The 18,059-nt window shown below is 59.2% G+C and overlaps 1 protein-coding gene across 1 annotated transcript in view; it reads right to left on the bottom strand.

Annotated features, from left to right (window-relative positions):
• LOC127576499 (uncharacterized) overlaps window positions 1-17,426 on the bottom strand; it is a 69,446-nt gene extending 52,020 nt beyond the window's left edge. Inside the window, exons 1-5 of the mRNA XM_052026979.1 lie at window positions 17,364-17,426; window positions 13,734-15,988; window positions 8,599-8,725; window positions 8,075-8,258; window positions 2,137-2,273 (exon numbers count right to left, since the gene is read on the bottom strand). Coding sequence (XP_051882939.1) covers window positions 2,137-2,273; window positions 8,075-8,258; window positions 8,599-8,725; window positions 13,734-15,897 — 2,612 coding nt within the window. The 5' untranslated portion in view covers window positions 15,898-15,988; window positions 17,364-17,426. The remainder of the gene's footprint in view (window positions 1-2,136; window positions 2,274-8,074; window positions 8,259-8,598; window positions 8,726-13,733; window positions 15,989-17,363) is intronic.
• Window positions 17,427-18,059: the final 633 nt, after the last annotated feature.

The raw sequence follows: 18,059 nt of genomic DNA, 5'->3' as shown, positions 1-18,059 counted from the left end.
GGGGGTGGGGGTGGGGTGGTGGTGGGGGGCTGGGGGGGCTGGGTCTGGGGCTGGGGTTAGGGGGCTGGGTCTGGGGTGGTGGTGGGGGGCTGGAGGGGCTGGGTCTGGGGCTGGGTCTGGGGTTAGGGGGCTGGGGCTGGGGTGGGGGTGGGGGGCTGGGGCTGGGGTGGTGGTGGGGGGCTGGGGGGTGGTGGTGGGGGGCTGGAGGGGCTGGGTCTGGGGTTAGGGGGCTGGGGCTGGGGTGGGGGTGGGGGGCTGGGGCTGGGGTTGGGGGGGGTGGTGGGTGGGCTGGGGCTGGGGGGGTTGTGGGGGGCTGGGGCTGGGGGGTGGTGGGGGGCTGGGGGGGCTGGGGCTGGGGCTGGGGTGGTGGTGGGGGGCTGGGGGGGCTGGGGCTGGGGCTGGGGCTGGGGTTAGGGGGCTGGGTCTGGGGCTGGGGCTGGGGCTGGGGTGGTGGTGGGGGGCTGGAGGGGCTGGGTCTGGGGCTGGGTCTGGGGTTAGGGGGCTGGGGGCTGGGGTGGGGGTGGGGGGCTGGGGCTGGGGGGGTGGTGGTGGGGGGCTGGAGGGGCTGGGTCTGGGGTTAGGGGGCTGGGTCTGGGGGTTAGGGGGCTGGGCTGGGGTTGGGGGGGTGGTGGGTTGGGCTGGCGGCTGGGGGGGTTGTGGGGGGATGGGGCTGGGGCTGGGGGGGGTGGGGTGGCTGGGGGTTGGGGGGCTGGGGGGTGGTGGATGTGGGGGCTGGGGCTGGGGCTTGGGGGGTGGTGGTGGGGGGCTGGGGTTGGGGTGGCTGGGGTTGGGGGGTGGTGTTGGGGGGGCTAGGGGCTAGTGTTGGGGGCTGAGGCTGGGGTGGTGGTGGGGGGCTGGGGCTGGGTTTTGGGGGGCTGGGGATGGGTCTGGGGCCTGGGGTTAGGGGGGGCTGGGGGGCTGGTGGGGGGGCTGGGGCTGGAGCTGGGGGAGTGGTGGGGGGGTCTGGTGCTGGGGCTCTGGGGGGGTGGTGGGGGGGCTGGGGTTGGGGGGGCTGGGGCTGGGGGTGGTGGTGGGGGGACTGGGGTTGGGGTGGCTGGCGCTTGGTGGGTGGTGGTGGGGGGCTGGGGCTGGGGCTGGTGTTCGGGGCTGGGGGGTGGTGGGGGGCTGGGGTTAGGGGGGCTGGTGGGCTGGTGGGGGGGCTGGGGCTGGAGCTGGGGGGGGTGGTGGGGGGTCTGTTGCTGGGGCTAGGGTTGGGGGGGTTGTGGTGGGGGGCTGGGGCTGGGGTTGGGGTGGTGGTGGGGGGCTGGGGCTGGGGTTGGTGGGGCTGGGGCTTGGGGGTGGTGGGGGACGGGCTGGGGGGGTTGTGGGGGGATGGGGCTGGGGGGTGGTGGGGGGCTGGGGCGGGGGGGTGGTGGGGGTGCTGGGGCTGGGTCTGGGGCTGGGGTTGGGGGGGCTGGGGCGGGGGGTGGTGGGGGTGCTGGGCTGGGTCTGGGGCTGGGGTTGGGGGGGCTGGGGCTGGAGGGTGGTGGGGGGGCTGGAGCTGGGGCTGGGGGGGTGGTGGGGGGTCTGGGGTTGGGGGGTGGTGGGGGAGGCTGCGGCTGGGGCTGGGGGTGGGGGTGGTGGGGGAGGCGGGGGCTGGGGGAGTTGTTGGGAGGCTGGGGCTGGGGTTTGGGGGGGCTGGGGCTGGTGGGTGGTGGGGGGGCTGGGGTTGGGGGCGCTGGGGCTGGGGTGGTGGTGGGGGGGCTGGGGCTGGGGGGTTGGGGCTGGGGCTGGGATTGGGGTGGTGGTGGGGGGGCTGGGGCTGGGTCTGGGGCTAGGGTTGGGAGGGCTGGGGGTGGTGGTGGTGTGGGGCTGAGGCTGAGGCTGGGGCTGGGGGTGGGGGTGGGGGGCTGCGGCTGGGGTTTGGTGGGGGTAATATTGTCCACACGTCGACCAGACAATGACTGGGACCGAGGCTGCCGGTGACGGGCGACAAGGAGACCACTGGGACAGGCGGGTGCCTTCCCGGCGGAGACAACAACCCGGGCCCTCGGGTATCACCTCCTTTCCAGGGCCTGAAGGAAACCCCGTCCGTGTATAGACCCTGGACTCCCCCCGAATGAAGGGCTACAGTAGAGTCCGTGCCAAGTCCCGAGGAGGACGTGCCGAAGTCCGGGCAGGAGATGGAGATTTTACGGAAGTGCCCCAATCCCACCGAGGTGATGGACGCCCGCTCGGGGACTGTGGCATGGAGGCAGGTACGCGATGAGTGCAGCTGGCCACAGGGCGCGGTGTCGGAGGCCGCTCTCAATGCCTGATGCACTGATGTCAAACTGGACAAGGATGTTGGTGACTAGGTTGAGCGCATGTGAAAGGTATTTGGCTGTCCCTCAGGTCTTGGCGAGCCCGCGTTGATCAATGCTACAGCGAACGGCTTGCAACCACGAATGAAGCAAAGTGTTCTGTACTACTTGTACCGCCGCTGGCCCAGGTTGTGAGTGTTTCACAGCATGGCCAGCACCAAATCCACCTTCAGCAGCAGAAGCAGTGGGGCCAGCTTGATAAAGTTTTATGTGCAGACCTAACAGGAGCATGAAATGCTCCATAAGTCAGGGCTCAGGCCAGGGGAGGGAGAGGGAGAGGGAACTCCCAAGGGAGAACTGCCTGCTTTAACTGTGGCCGGTTATGTCACTGGTCGAGAGGGTGTCCCCAGCAGGGAGCCTACTCTCGGCAGCAAGGAACCCAAGCCCCTCATGCAATGAACAATCCACTGGCGCCGCCCCCACAATGTCGGCCATAGGGGCGCCCCTCCCAGACGTTCTCGCAGTTGGTAGCAACAACTCACCCAATGGTCGAAGCCCTCGTTCCCCTTACCGTAAATGGCTGAACTAAAGAATTCCTTATAGATACGGGGGCGACCTACTCTACTGACGATAGGGAAACCTGGGAGTGGGCGTTACTCACAGTGCCTGGTGCAGAGAGTCTGCATTATGAGGAGAGACTGAGGGAGCTCGGGCTTTACTCTTTGGAGAAAAGGAGGATGAGAGGAGACATGATAGAGGTGTACAAAATATTAAGAGGAATAGATAGAGTGGACAGCCAGCGCCTCTTTCCCAGGGCACCAATGCTCAATACAAGAGGGCATGGCTTTAAAGTAATGGGTGGGAAGTTCAAGGGAGATATCAGAGGGAGGTTATTTACCCAGAGAGTGGTTGGGGCATGGAATGCGCTGCCTGGGGTGGTGGTGGAGGCAGGTACATTGGACAAATTCAAGAGATTACTAGATTAGCATATGGAGGAATTTAAAATAGAGGGATATGTGGGAGGAAGGGGTTAGATAGTCTTAGGCGAGGTTTAAAGGTCGGCACAACATTGTGGGCCGAAGGGCCTGTATTATGCTGTACTGATCCTTGATTCTATGATTAGGGGGCTTCACGACCTCTTCCGGTACTCAGGTTAAGCACGGCCTACTTGTCGAGAATGTGTTAAAGGCCATCCAGCTCCCCTTGTCCGTAGCTGCCATTAAAATGTTCCGCCCACACCAACGAGGCCTCTCTGGGAAATGCCAGAACTGATCCGGCGGCCAACGGCTGCAGGCGCCAAAGTGGAAGGGGTGGTGGTGACCCAGTGTGGAGGAGCCTCGCAGCCTTCCAGTTCCCCTTCTGTCGATGAAGTGGCAGGTTTGCAAAATGCTGCTATCGATGGGGAAAATGGAAGGGGCAGAAGGCTGGCTGTTAGCCACGACGGCCGAAGGAACCCTCTCCCCCTGGCCCGCCATGGATGTCATTTCCTCACACACGTGGTAAATGGGGGCATGAATCACATCGTGCAACAAACCTGGCGTGCACCAGCTTTGCTGCTTGTGCCGATAAAGTTAGCATGAAGCGTATGATTTGTCAAAAATGTGACGTGGGAAAACCACCCAGTGTTAAGCCTGTGTTGTAAATCACCCGAGCACACCGACTGTTAACAGCCAAATGCTTCTTTTATGATCTTGCCAGCAAGGCAGCGGTTAAGGGAAAGCACCATGCTCTGCACACCTGCTTCACAGCCCCAACCGTGGGGACCCTTTGTGCAGATGCAAATAGATTTTATACAGATGCCTAAACGCATGGGGCTGCAGTAGGTACTGGTGATAATAGACACGTTTTCTACATGGGCCAAAGCATACCTCACAAGGAGACATGATGCTATAACTGTCTGAGGTGTTGCTGAAAGAGATTGTTCCTAGATCTGGAATACCAGAGATGATGTCGAATGATAATGGTCCACACTCAACTGGACAAGTGACAAAAGAAATGAAGAAAGGTTTACAGTGTAAGCAACACTTGTCACGCCCATAGTATCTGCAGTCTACAGAGGCAGGAGAGAGGCTGAATGGAATTCGGGAGACAAAACTTGCTGAGCTGTGTATCAGAATCACGATCAGAATCAGAAGTGTGTCTTGCCGCCTCAGTACAGTGCAAGACATAAAAACTACTGGAAGTTACAAAAATAAACAAATAGTGCAAAAGAGGAATAACGAGGTATTCCTCCCCGATGGCAGTAACCAGAAGAGGGCATGTCCCGGGTGGTGAGGGTTCTCAGTGACGGATGCCGTTTTCTTGAGGCACCGCCTCTTGAAGATGTCCTCGGTGGCGGGGAGGGTTGTGCCCGTGATGGAGCTGGCTGAGTCTACAACTCTCTGCAGCCTCTTGTGATCCTGTGCATTGGAGCCTCCATACCAGGCGGTGATGCAACCAGTCAGGATGCTCCCCACCGTAGAAATTTGAAAGAGCCTTTGGTGACAGACCAAATCCCTTCAAACTCCGCATGAATTAGTGCCACTGGCGTGCCTTGTGATTGCACCAATGTAGGGAACCAGGTTTAAAATGGTCAGAGTGCTGATGAGGTGCAGCCCCAATGGAGCGATTGGACTGCTTGCCCATGAAGTTCCCGGTCAGTGCTCCTTTGGCTGTTAAGGAAATGGATATACATAGCATGACATATTGCCCTACTGCATAGCATTGACGAAGCTCTTGGTCATTTTCATTCACAGGTATCAGAAGCACAGGCGGAGGCAGCTAGCGACACCTGCCATGTCTACCAGCCGAGGGACTACATTTTCGTTGGAACATACCGGAGAAAGAATTGCTTAGACCCGCGGTGGGATGGGCCGCTCTGAGTGCTACTGCCCAGCCGTACTGTGGTGAAGCTCGCAGGACGACCAACATGGATACGTGCATCCCATGGCGAGCGCGCCCCAGCGCCGGACTAATGTTTAAACCGTGCTCACTCAGCCTTATTTTAACTCGATGTGTAATTGTTAATGCGTGAAAGGATAACTCAGCTGTCTCACAGGTGCAGGCTGCAGCCTCCCAGACCAACAACACGGAATGTTGGCTATGTACTCCCCTTCCCACCGCTGCTGTCTCAGGACTGCTGTCAGTAGCAGTTCCCCTGATCGCTACATTGGTTTATTACTGTCACATGGACTGAGATTCAGTGAAAAACTTGTCTTAACATACCGTCCCTACAGATCATTTCATTACACAGTACATCGAGGTCGTACAGGGTAACGCAATACAGAATGCAGAACAGTGTCCCAGCTACAGAGAAAGTGCAGGGCAGGCAGACAATAAGGTGCAAGGTCACAACCAGGTAGATTGTTAGGTCAAGAGTCCATCTTATCGCACTAGGGAACTGTTCAATAGTCTTATAACAGCGGGATAGAAGCTGACCTTGAGCCTGGGGGGACGGGCTTTCAGGCTTTTGTATCTTCTGCCCGATGGGAGGGGGGAGAAGAGAGAATGTCCCGGGTGGGTGGGGTCTGTGATTATGTCGGCTGCTTTCCCGAGGCAGCGGGAAGTGTAGACAGAGTCCAAGGAGGGGAGGCTGGTGTCCGTGATGCGCTGGGCTGTGTCCACAACTCTCTGCGGTTTCTTGTGGTCCCGGGCAGAGCAGTTGCCGTCCCGAGCCGGGATACATCCAGATAGGATGCTTTCTGAGGGGCATCGATAAAGTCGGTGAGGGTCAGAGGGGACGTGCCGGATTTCTTCAGCCTCCTGAGGAAGCAGAGGCGCCGGTGAGCTTTCCTGGCCGTGGGGTCTCCGTGGTTGAACCGGGACAGGCTGTTGGTGATGTTCACTGCTGGGGACTGAAGCTGTCAGCCCTCTCGACCTCAGCTCAACACAGATATACTGAATGGCCAGCTGACGTTGTGATAAGATACTGAAGGCGGCCAAGGTCCCAACTACCCCAAAGTGAGTGAATCACTCCCCTGGGAGCAGCGACCGCTGATACAAGGGCCAGCAGCAAGTTGGGAGACACGGAGATAGAGTTCTACAGCACGGAAACAGGCCCTTCAGCCCAACTGGTCCATACTGACCAAGGTGCCTACCTGACCTCGTCCCATTGGCTGTGTTCCATGTTTTGTGTGACGATGCTGCGGTCAGTTTTTCATTGCACCTGTGCATACAGGTACTTGTGCATCTGACAATAAACTCGACCAATTTGCCCGAATTTGGCCCATATCCCTCTGAAACTTTCCTATCCATGTGTCTGTTAAATGTTGTTAATGTTCCCTGCCTCACCCACTCCCTCTGGCAGCTCGTTCCACACACGGACCACCCTCTGGGTGAGGAAGTTGCCCCTCAGGCCCCCTTTAAATCTCCCCTCTCTCACGTTAACCCTGTGCCCTCTGGTTTTTAGGACTCCCCAACCCTGGGGGAAAGACTGACCATTCACCTTATCGATGCCCCTGATTTTATAAACCTCCATAAGGTTACCCCTCAGCCTCCTTCGCTCCAGGGTAAACAGTCCCAGCCTGTCCAGCTTCTCTTATAACTCAAGCCCTCTGGTTTCAAGGCAACATCCTCATGAATCCTTTCCTGCACCCTATCTAACGTCAGCACGCCCTTTCCTATAGTTGGTGACCAGAACTGTATGCATTCCTCCAAGTGCGGTCTAACCAACGCTTTGTCCAGCTATAATGTGAGGTCCCAACTCTTGTACTCAGTGGATGCCAGAGGTAGTGCATCTCCACTTAAAGGTGAGTTTCTCCCACTCAACCTCCAGTCAGAGCTTGACTTTCTACCTCACTGCCCCCTCCCAGCCGGCACTGGTTGTTGGGGTCTTCCCCTGCCTTCCTTGGCCGAGTGTACAACTGTGGTTGGGTCTTCCCCCACACCGATCGGCCGACTGATCACGCGTGGGTCTTCCTGTGGAGGGGCCACCGTCTCCAGTGGCGGTCAGTTCCGCTCTTGCCGTGGGGATTTCACCCTCTTCCATCGCGTTTGTCCAATCAGAGCTCGGCTTCTTCCTAGAAATGGCCGTCCGCTCGTTCGATTCCGACGATCAACCACCGACGCCGGCCGGTGCCCCCATCCTGTTTCTCGCAGTCGTACCTCGAGGTAATAGGCCCTTCGGCCCACTGCGTCCGTGCCAACCCCCGTGTCCCCCATCGGCACCGATCTCGTTTCCCAGCACGCGGTCCGTAGCAGCCTCCATTCCAGTCCCCGTCTCAACACTTCTCCGATGTCGTGAGTCTCTGCCTCCACCACCCCCTCCACCAGCTCGTCCCAGACTCCCCCTCAGATTCCCTCCACACCACCGCCCCCTCAACTTACACCCATGCCCTCCGCTGTTCCACATCATGGGGAAGGGTTTCTCACTCTCCACCCTCATAGTTGAGCACACCTCCATAGGGTCACCCCTCAACCTCCTCCGCTCCAGGGAGAACCAACCAAACCCTCTTTCCTTCACGCCCCTCCTGCTTCCACCTCCCGATCCCTGCCATTAGTTTCTCCGTGCACCCCCAACCCTCCTCCCCCTCCACTTTTGCCCAGTCCTATTGAGACTAGCCTGCCCCCCTCCTCTCCCCCGAGGCTGACCGACCCCCTGAGTATCCCCTCCCTCCAAGTGCCTCTTTGGGTTGGGATTTGATGGACAATCTCCTGACGCCCTCCCCCAATCCGCCATTTTCCCGCGCTCCATCTTCCCCCTCCCGTCACGTGGCCTGTCCCCCGCCTCCTCCTCCTCCAATGAGAATCCGGCGATGTTTCCCGCGCCGCTTGCGGGCGGGCGATCCGTCCAATCAGAGCCCGGGATTCCTCCCCGGCAACCGCCCGCGCGCTGCGGGCCGTTCGGTTCCAACCGCCGCTCCCGTCACGTGCCGGCGGACCGTCCAATCAGAGGCCGCCCCCGCGAGCTGCGGCCGTCGGTCTTTAACGGACTCGCCCGTCACGTGACGGCCAACGACTCCCGCCAGCGGCCGGCCATGTGCTAGCCCCGACGGACCGAATGGCCCCTCTCCAGACCGTCCTCTCCGCCGTTTCTCCCTCGTGGAGAGGAGTTTATGGGGGAAAATGGAGGAAGAAACCGGGAACAGTTTCACTCCCCAACCCCCCCCCCCCGCCCCTTTCTCCCAAAAAACCCTCCCGTGGGATCTTCCTGTGCCAGGAACCTGCCCCTGAGGTTTCCCCTTGAAATCAAGCCGCCACACGTTACATTTAGCAGTTTCTTTTGCTTTATGTAGGTTAGCTTATCATGGGATAACACTGATTATTTGGGGCCTATCTATTGGGGAAAAAAGACATTTATTAAAATGGAATACAATTTTGCATCGATCAAGAAAGGTGAAAGTCCTTGTCTCCATCTGCCACCGTCTGATCCCCTCACCGGGAACACGTTGGAGACGCGTCACGGCGGAGCGAGGTCCTGCGACTCGAATCGGGGCAGCACGTCGCGGGTTGAAACGCCAGAGCACTTGACATTGAAACCACTGGACGATTTCCGACGCCGCACGCTACCCAGTGTGGGGATGGGAGGGGAGGTCAGGTGAAGGCTGAGGAGACGACGTAGGAGGGAGACCTTCCGATTCCCGGATCACTGACACCCTTTCTGGAGAAGACGGACGCTTTACACCTGAACCCGCATGGATCCAGTGTCCTCCTGTGGGCGGAGGATGGCTTCAATCTAATTTGGCAGGGGAACAGTAGTTGTGAACCGTGAGGAAGGTTTGTCAAAGGATTTAGAGCAGTTAGCAGAGAAATGGCAGATGGAGTTTTAATCCGGGCCAGTGCAAGGTGTTGCACGTCAGGAGGTCAAATGTAAGGGTGAAGGTATACGGGTAATGGCCAGGAACATTGATGTACAGAGGGATCTTGGGGTGCAAGTCCACAGCTCCCTGAAGTGGTCCGCACAGGTTGATAAGTAAAGAAGGCGTGTGGCACACTTGCTTTCATTGGCCGGGCACTCAGTATAAAAGTTGGGCAGTTATGTTGCAGCTGTATAAAACTTTGGTCAGGCAGTATTAAGTGTGCAGTTCTGGTCGCCCCGTTACAGGGAGGGTGCGGGAGCTCTGGAGAGGGTGCAGGACAGGTTCACCAGGACGCTGCCTGGATTGGAAAGTATTATCTGTAAGGAGAAACTAAGGTTGTTCCCTCTCGAGCGGCGGAGGCTGAGGGGAGACCTGATGGAGGGTTATAAAATTATGAGAGGCACAGACAGGGTAACAGTTTATCCCAGGGTGGAAATGACAAATACAAGAGGGTATGGGTTTAAGGTGAGTGGGGGAAAGTTTAAAGAGAGTGGTGGGTGTCTGCATCATGCTGCCTGGGGTTGTGCTGAAAGCAGATACAATAGGAGACATTTAGACAGGCACATAAACAGGCAGGGAATGGAGAGGTATGGACCAGATGGGATTAGTTAGATTGGCATCTTGGTTGGCACAGAGTGGGCCAAATAGCCTCTTCCTGTGCTGTAGTGTTCTAGGAGTAAAGGAGAGAGGGGTGGGGACTGGCAAAATAAAGAAGGAAAACAAAGTAAGTTGAGGAAATAGATCACAGAGAGACCTGACAAGGAGCACAGTGGAATGAAAGGCTGGTTGGCATCTGAACATGAGGAGCCTGACTAGTAAAGCAGATGAAATTTAGAACAATACAACAGTACAGCACAACACAGGCCCTTCGGCCCACAATGTTGTGCCGACCGTTAAACCTCGCCTAAGACTATCTAACCCCTTCCTCCCACATATCCCTCTATTTAAATTCCTCCATAGCTTATCTAATCAATCTCTTGAATTTGACCAATATACCTGCCTCCACCACCGCCCCAGGCAGCGCATTCCATGCCCCAACAACTCTCTGGTAAAAAACCTCCCTCTGATAATCCCTTGAACTTGCCACCACCCACTCTTTAAAGCCATGCCCTCTTGATTGAGCATTGGTGCCCTGGGAAAGAGGCGCTGGATGTCACTCATATCTATTCCTCTTAATATTTTGTACACCTCTAGCATTTCTCCTCTCATCCTCCTCTCCAAAGAGTAAAGCCCCAGCTCCCTTAGTCTCTCCTCATAATCCATACTCTGTAAACCAGGCAGCATCCTGGTAAATCTCCTTCTGCACCCTTTTCAATCGCCTCCACATCCTTCTTATAATGAGGCGACCAGAACTGGACCACAGTACTCTAAGTCTGGTCTAACCAGAGTTTTGTAGAGCTGCATCATTACCTCGCGGCTCCTAAACTCGATTCTTTGACTTATGAAAGCTAACATCCCATATGCTTTCTTAACTACCCACGTGGATGCCATGGCCAAGAAAGCTCACCAGCACCTCTACTTCCTCAGGAGGCTAAAGAAATTTGGCATGTCCCCTTTGACTCTCACCAACTTTTACCGATGCACCACAGAAAGCATCCTATCTGGATGTATCACGGCTTGGAACGGCAACTGCTGTGCCTAGACCGCAAGAAGCTGCAGAGAGTTGTGTGACACAGACCAGCGCATCACGGACACCAGCCTCCCCTCCTTGGACTCTGTCTTTACCGCTCATTGTCTTGGTGTAGCAGCCGGCATAATCAAAGACCCCACCCACCCGGGGACATTCGCTCCTTCTCTCCTCTTCCATTGGGTAGAAGATACAGCAGCCTGAGGCGCGTACCACTCAGACTTAAGGACAGCTCTACCCACTGTGATAAGACTAATTGAAACAGTTCCCTTATACGATGAGATGGACTCTGACCTCACGATCTACCTGTTGTGACTCGCACCTTATACACTGCACTTTCTCTGTAGCTGTGACACTTTATTCTGTACTGTTATTGTTTTTACCTGTACTACATCAGTGCACTCTGTAACTGACTCAATGTAACTGCACTGTGTAATGAATTGACCCATACGATCGGTATGCGAGACAAGTTTTTCACTGGACCTCGGTACTAAGTGACAATAATAAACCAATACCAATAACTACCCTATCCACCTGTGAGGCAGCTTTCAGTGATCTGTGGATATGGACCCCCCAAGATCCCTCTGCTCCTCCACACTAGCCAGAATCCTGCCATTAACTTTGTACTCTGCCTTTGAGTTTGTGCACTGTTCAGCACAGGGGGTTGTGTGATCACAGGGACATGGTTGAAAACAAGACAACTCAACGTTCCAGGGCAGGCAAGCTTCCTTCGTGAAGGCTTGTGTTATAAGGAGAGACTGGATACACTGGGACTGCTTTCCCTGGAGCGGAGGAGGCTGAGGGGTGCAATCACAGAGATTTATAAAATCATGAGGATGACAGACTGGGTAGATAGTCATGGACCCAGTTGGGCTGCAGGGCCTGTTTCCACACTGTACGATTTGATGAGACTAAACTCTGTAGGTTTCGAGTTAGGGGCTAAGGATGGTCGGGAAATTAAGGTGCTGCTTGTGGGCAAGTCTACATCTGACAACTGGGAGTCTCTCAAAAGTGAATCAGTGAGGAGACACGGCAAGGGTAAAAGGTGTGGGAACCCTGAGTGGTGAGAGGTATCATATCAGGAGGGAAAAGAGTAGCATTAGACAGGCAAGAGTAAGAAACAGCCCAAAGCATTTTATGAGTGGGGCCCGTTAAAGAGTGAGATGAATACTTTGCCTTTGTATTCACATTGTGGCGGAAGGATTCGGGGAGGGAGACAGTGAAAGTTCTGGCGCACGTTCTCATGAACAAGGAGGTATCAGATGGCTCAGCAGATACAAAGGGGGAGAAACCCCCAGGGCCTGATGGGATGTGTCCCAGGCTGCTACAGCAGGCAAGGGAGGAGGGAGCTGAGGCCCTGACACAGTTTGATATGGTTGGCCAGAGATGGCAGCGAGTGTGGTACCTGCAGTCAGGGCGGGCAGTTACAGGGCTGGGAGTGTGAGGCCAGTATTTGGGGAAAACATTCGGAGGGACAGGATCAATCTGCACCTGGGAAGGCAGGGGTCGATCAAAGATTGTCAGCCCGCGCAGGTTGGTGGGATATCCTGTCCGAATGTGCTGCTGAGGGCAGTGCAGTGGGTGAGCTTCACATGGACCTCAGTAAGGCCTTTGACACAGTCCCACGTGGGAAGCTGGTCCAAAGGTTACCGGCATATATGGGATTCAAGGCAAATTGGATCCAAAATTGGCTTGGTAATGGAAGACTGAGCATGGTACTGGACGGTAGTTCTTGAAATTGGAAACCTGGGATGGTGCTGGGACCGGGGGCGTGCCACGGGGATTGGCAGTGGGACATTTGCTGTTTGCTACATCCATTAATGATTTGGATGTGAATGTAAATGAGGTTTGGTTAGGAAGTTTGAAGATGACACGAGGAGTATTGTTGATAGTGAACAGGGTAGTCAGAGGCTACAGGAAGATATTGGTCAGTTGGTAAAACAGGCAGAAGGGGAATTTGATCTTGATTACTGAGAGGTGATGGTGGGGATTGTCGGGGAACAGAGGGACCTCGGTGTACGGGGGTAGGACACACGCCGTGAACGGTGGGGAGTGTCGGGGGACAGAGGGACCTCGGTGTACGGGGGTAGGACACACGCCGTGAACGGTGGGGAGTGTCGGGGAACAGAGGGACCTCGGTGTACAGGGGTAGGACACACGCCGTGGACGCTCCAACTGTACAAACCGTTGTCCAGACCACAGCTGGAGGACTGCGCACAGATCCGGTCACCACACTCCAGGACGGAGGTGACTGCACTGGGGAGGGTGCAGAGGAGATTCCCCAGGACGCTGCCCGGGACGGAGAGACTCCATTCTGGGGAGAGACTGGAGTGGAGGAGGCTGAGGGCGGACCAGATGGAGGTGTACACAATGACGAAGGGCACGGACAGGGTAGGCTGTAAGAAACCTTCCCCTGAAGTTTAAGGTGAGGGGTTGGAGGTATCGGGGATAAGAGGGGATGGGAACCTGGACGCACTGCCTGAGCGGGTGGTGGAGGCAAGGACTTCACAACGTTTGAGGACCATCTGGACCGGCACTTCAACGACCCAGGCAGAGACTGCTGCGGACTCAGTGTTGGTTATCGGTGTTAGCGAAGACGGCCTGGACGGTTGCCATCGACGTGATGTTTCTGTGCCTTCACGACCTATCCCAGGTAGGTGAAGTTGGCTCTTTCTGTGTCCTCCACCTCCTTCAACCTGATTCCCCCCCCCCCCCCCCCCCCACCACAGTCCGACAGTAAACAATGCCTTCTGGGTCACGGGTTGTATAATGCAGGGGAGGCCCTTCGTCCCACAGCATCCATACTAGCCCCGTGTACCTGTGGTTGTTCGGCATCCTTCCCCGTCCCTTCACCTGACCCGTCCCAGGGCACCTCAGCGGGACGCACTGCCCTCCACAGGAGGAGTTGGTGGCGGATCACTGAGGGAACCCGCCAGCTGACCAGGAGGATCCTGTTCCCTGCTCGGGGCAGGCGAGAGGCTCCTCTCTGGCGTGGAAGCACCGTCCTCGCGGGAGGAGGGAGGACCGAGCGGCTCCCCGTTCTCGCAGGCAGCGTGGGTCCGCTGGTGCCTCAGCAGGCTGGAGGACAGGGAGTATCCCTTGCCACACTCGGAGCAGGTGAAGGGTCTCTCCCCGGTATGGAAGGCCTGGTGCTGCAGCAGGGTAGCCGAGCGGGTGAAGCCCTTGCCGCACTCCGAGCAGGTGAAGGGCTTCTCCCCAGTGTGGATGGCCTGGTGCTCCAGGAGGCTGGCCGACCGCGTGAAGCCCTTGCCGCACTCTGAGCAGGTGAAGGGCTTCTCCCTCGCGTGGACGGTCTGGTGCTCCAGGAGGCCGGAGGAGCGGCTGAATCCCTTGCCGCACTCGGGCAGGCGAAAGGCTTCTCGCTGCTGTGCGTGGCACGGTGGGTCAGCAGGCTGGAGGAGCGGGCGAAGCCCTTACCGCAGTCGGGGCAGGAGAAGGGCCTCTCCCTGGTGTGGACGGCCTGGTGCTCCAGCAGGGTGGCCGAGCGAGTGAAGCCCTTGCCGCACTCGGAGCAGGTGAAGGGGCGCTCGCCGGTGTGCACGGTGCGGTGCGCCAGCAGGGTGTAGGAGCGATTGAAGCCCTTGCCGCAGACGGAGCAGGTGAAGGGCTTCTCCCCAGTGTGGATGCGCTGGTGGAGCAGGAGGCTGGAGGAGTGGGTGAAGCCCTTGCCACAGACGGGGCAGACGAAGGGGCGCTCGCCGGTGTGGACCCGCTGGTGCTGCAGGAGGTTGGAGGACTGGGTGAAGCCGCGGCCGCACACGGGGCAGGTGAAGGGGCGCTCGCCACTGTGTATCCTCCTGTGCTCCATCAGGTGGGAGGACTGGACGAATCCCTTGCCGCACTCGGGGCAGGTGAAGGGGCGCTCGCCGGTGTGGACCCGCCGATGCTCCTTCAGGTCCCGCGAGGTTTTAAAGCCGCTCCTGCAGACAGAGCACTTGAAGGGCTTCTCGTCAGTGTGGACCCGCCGGTGGGCCAGCAGGCTGGAGGAGCGGGCGAAGCGCTCGCCGCACACAGGGCAGGTGAAGGGCTTCTCGCCGGTGTGGACGGTGCGGTGGGCCAGCAGGCTGGAGGAGCGGGCGAAGGCCTTCTCACAAACGGGGCAGGTGAAGGGCTTTTCCCCAGTGTGCACCCTCCGGTGTTCCAGTAGGTGATCCAAGCGGGTGAAGCCCTTGCCGCAGATGGCACAGGGAAAGGGCCGCTCCCCGCTGTGGATGCGCCGGTGCTGCCACAGGCTGGACATACGGGTGAAGCCCTTGCCGCACTCAGAGCAGACAAAGGGGCGCTCGCCCGTGTGCACCCGCTGGTGCTCCTTCAGGCCCCGTGGGGTCTTGAACTTCTTGCCGCAGTGGGAGCACTTGAAGAGCCGCTCGCCGTTGTGGGCCCGCCGGTGCTCCTTGAGGTCCTGGGTGGTCTTGAAGCTTTTGCCACAGAAAGGGCAATCGAAGGGGCGCTCGTCGGTGTGGACCCGCTGGTGGGCCAGGGCGTGGGAGGCAAGGGTGAACCGCTCCCCGCAGATGGGGCACGTGAAGGGCCGCTCGCCGGTGTGGACCCGTTGGTGGCTGAGCAGCTTGGAGGAGTGGGTGAAACCCTTGCCGCACTGGAAGCAGGTGAAGGGCCGCTCGCCGGTGTGGATGCGCTGGTGCTCCAGCAGGCTGTTGGAGCGGGTGAATCCCTTCCCACAATCCATGCAGATGAAGGGCCGCTCGCCGGTGTGAAGCCGCCAGTGCACCTTCAGGTCTGGAGAGGTCTTGAAGCTCTTGCCGCAGTCGGAGCACTGAAAGGGCCGCTCGCCGGAGTGGACCCGCTGGTGCCTCAGCAGGCCGGAGGACTGAGCAAAGCCCTTCCCGCAGACTGAGCAGGTGAACGGCCTCTCCCCGGTGTGCACCCTTCGGTGTATCTTCAGATCCTGGGCCGTTTTAAAGCCCTTCCCACAGTCGGAACAATTGAACGGCCTCTCGCCGGAGTGGACCCGATAGTGTCTCAGGAGGCTGTCGTAGCGGGTGAAGCCCTTGCCGCACTCGGAGCAGGTGAAGGGCCGCTCGCCGGTGTGGACCCGGCGATGGGTCTCCAGCAGGCACGGGTAGAGCCAGGCCTTGCCGCACACGTCGCACTCATAGCGCTTCTCCTTGGCGTGCATGGTCATGTGACCCTCTACCTCGGCCAGTCCGTTGAAGCTCAGGCCACACACCGAACAAATGTGGGGCCCCTCCACACTTGGATCTCCTTCCATGGCCAAAGACCGGCAGAACTCAGGTCCTGATGAATCCACTCACTCTGTCAATGTTTGCCCACAGTGTCCTGCCTGTACACGCTCCTAAACCCTGCAAAAGGAGCACGGAAAGGGTGAGAGGTATATGAACAGCTCTGCGGGCCTGGAGATAGCAAGCTCAGTGAATCTTGAGGAGGCACTGCAAAAGGGGCCTGCTGGTGGCAGACGAAGTGAAAAACACTCAGCAGATTTCAGCTGGACGGCAAGAGGAGGCAACCAGATAAGAGGACACAATTCCCAGCGGGGCACAAGAACAGAGACCTGGGAGGGATGGGGTGTACAGATGGTTAAACGTTGCAGGGTGGGCTGAGAAAGTGGTCATCAAAGCCTAAGTGGAGACACAGGAGAGCGCAGATGCTGGAAACCTGGAGCAGCACACAAAAGCGTTGGAGGAGCTCGGCAGGTCAGGCAGCATCTACGGAGAGAAATGGACAGTTGACATTTCGGGTTGAGACCCTTCATCAGGACTGGAAACAAGGAGATGGGGTAGGTCATATGGAAAAGCGGGGGGGAGGGGTGGAGCAAGAGCTGGTGGGTGTCAGGTGGATCCAGGTGATGGGGGTGATAGGCAGGGGAAGAGTGCAAATGATGCCAGAAGCTGGGAGGTGGAAATGACAAGGAGCCCAAGAAGGTGGAACCTGACAGGAGAGGATGGTGGACCATGGAATAAAGGGATGGGGGGGCTGCCCGCAGCAGGAGCAGGGACGGGGGGGGGCTGCCCGCAGCAGGAGCAGGGACGGGTGGGACGGGTGGGGGCCGCCTGCAGCAGGAGCAGGGACGGGGGGGGGGGGGGCCGCCCGCAGCAGGAGCGGGGACGGGGGGGGCCGCCCGCAGCAGAAGCAGGGACGGGGGGGGGCCGCCTGCAGCAGGAGCGGGGACGGGGGGGGCCGCCCGCAGCAGGAGCAGGGACGGGGGGGGGGGGCCGCCCGCAGCAGGAGCAGGGACGGGGGGGGGGGTCTCTTGGCTAGAAGCAGCTCTGCTGGATGGAGCGAACGGCCTGCACCGTCCGTGCGGAGGGGACCTGCAGCGGCCACGCCCAGACTCACTCCCCACCGGGTGAGCAACCCGGCCCCGCCCGTCAACCGGAAGCGGATGCTGCAGCCGTTGACCCCCGGCAGAAACCGCTCTATCAGTCACCGAGGGGAGCGAGCATGCGCCCCCCCGGCCCGGATCCCCGCGCAAGCGCAGACACCCCCCGCCGGCGCGCATGCGCAGCGGGCTCCCCGCGCCGCGGGCCGCTCCCCCTCCCCCCACCGACGGTGAGAGCGGGCGGATTCGGCGGCGGGAAGCGGCTCCCTCCGGGGGGTGGGGGGCTGGAGCGGGCGGCGGGCGGCGGGCGGCGGCGGGGGGGGGAGGGAGGAGCCGGGCGGGTAGGGGGGGGGGGGGGGGGGGGGGGGGGCGGCCGGGCGGGGGGGGGGGGCACAGACCTGGGCATCCGGGCACCGCGCGGAGCCTCCTGCACATCCGCCGCGCCGCCTGCCCCACGTGAGCCGGGCCGCCGCCTGACGTCACCGCCCGCCCACCAATCACGGAGGCGAGAGCCCATCCTGCAGCCCGCCCCACCGCTGATTGGAGGACGCCGGATGATTGACGGGAGCCCGAAGTCGCGCCCTCCCCAGTCACGTGGTATGCTGAGGCGACGAGGTGCATGATGGACTTGTTGACCACAGGTCAATGGCCCCAGGACCCCCCCCCCCCCCCCCTTACCACCCGGCAGCTCCGTGCCCCAACACCCCCACCCACAACATGCTGCGCGGGCTGCAGCGCAGGGCACCGAGGGCCGAGCTCCCCGCTGGGAACAATCCACGAGGGGCATCGATGGGGTGAATGCCCCCAGCCTTTCCCCCAGGGCTTGGGCAACCAACAGCTGGGGGGCTGTTGGTTTATTATTGCCACTGGTACCGAGGTCCAGTGAAAAGCTGGTCTTACACATCGATCGTACAGGTCAATTCATTACACAGTGCACTGAGGCAGTACAGGGTGCACTGAGGCAGTACAGGGTGCACTGAGGTAGTACAGGGTGCATTGAGACAGTACAGGGTGCACTGAGGTAGTACAAGGTGCACTGAGGTAGTACAGGGTGCACTGAGGTAGTACAAGGTGCATTGAGGCAGTACAGGGTG

This window comes from Pristis pectinata, chromosome 12, assembly GCF_009764475.1.
Source record: "Pristis pectinata isolate sPriPec2 chromosome 12, sPriPec2.1.pri, whole genome shotgun sequence".
NCBI lineage: Eukaryota > Metazoa > Chordata > Chondrichthyes > Rhinopristiformes > Pristidae > Pristis > Pristis pectinata.
The sequence above is the reverse complement of the archived record's forward strand: the minus strand, read 5'-3'. Positions and strand labels throughout refer to the sequence as shown.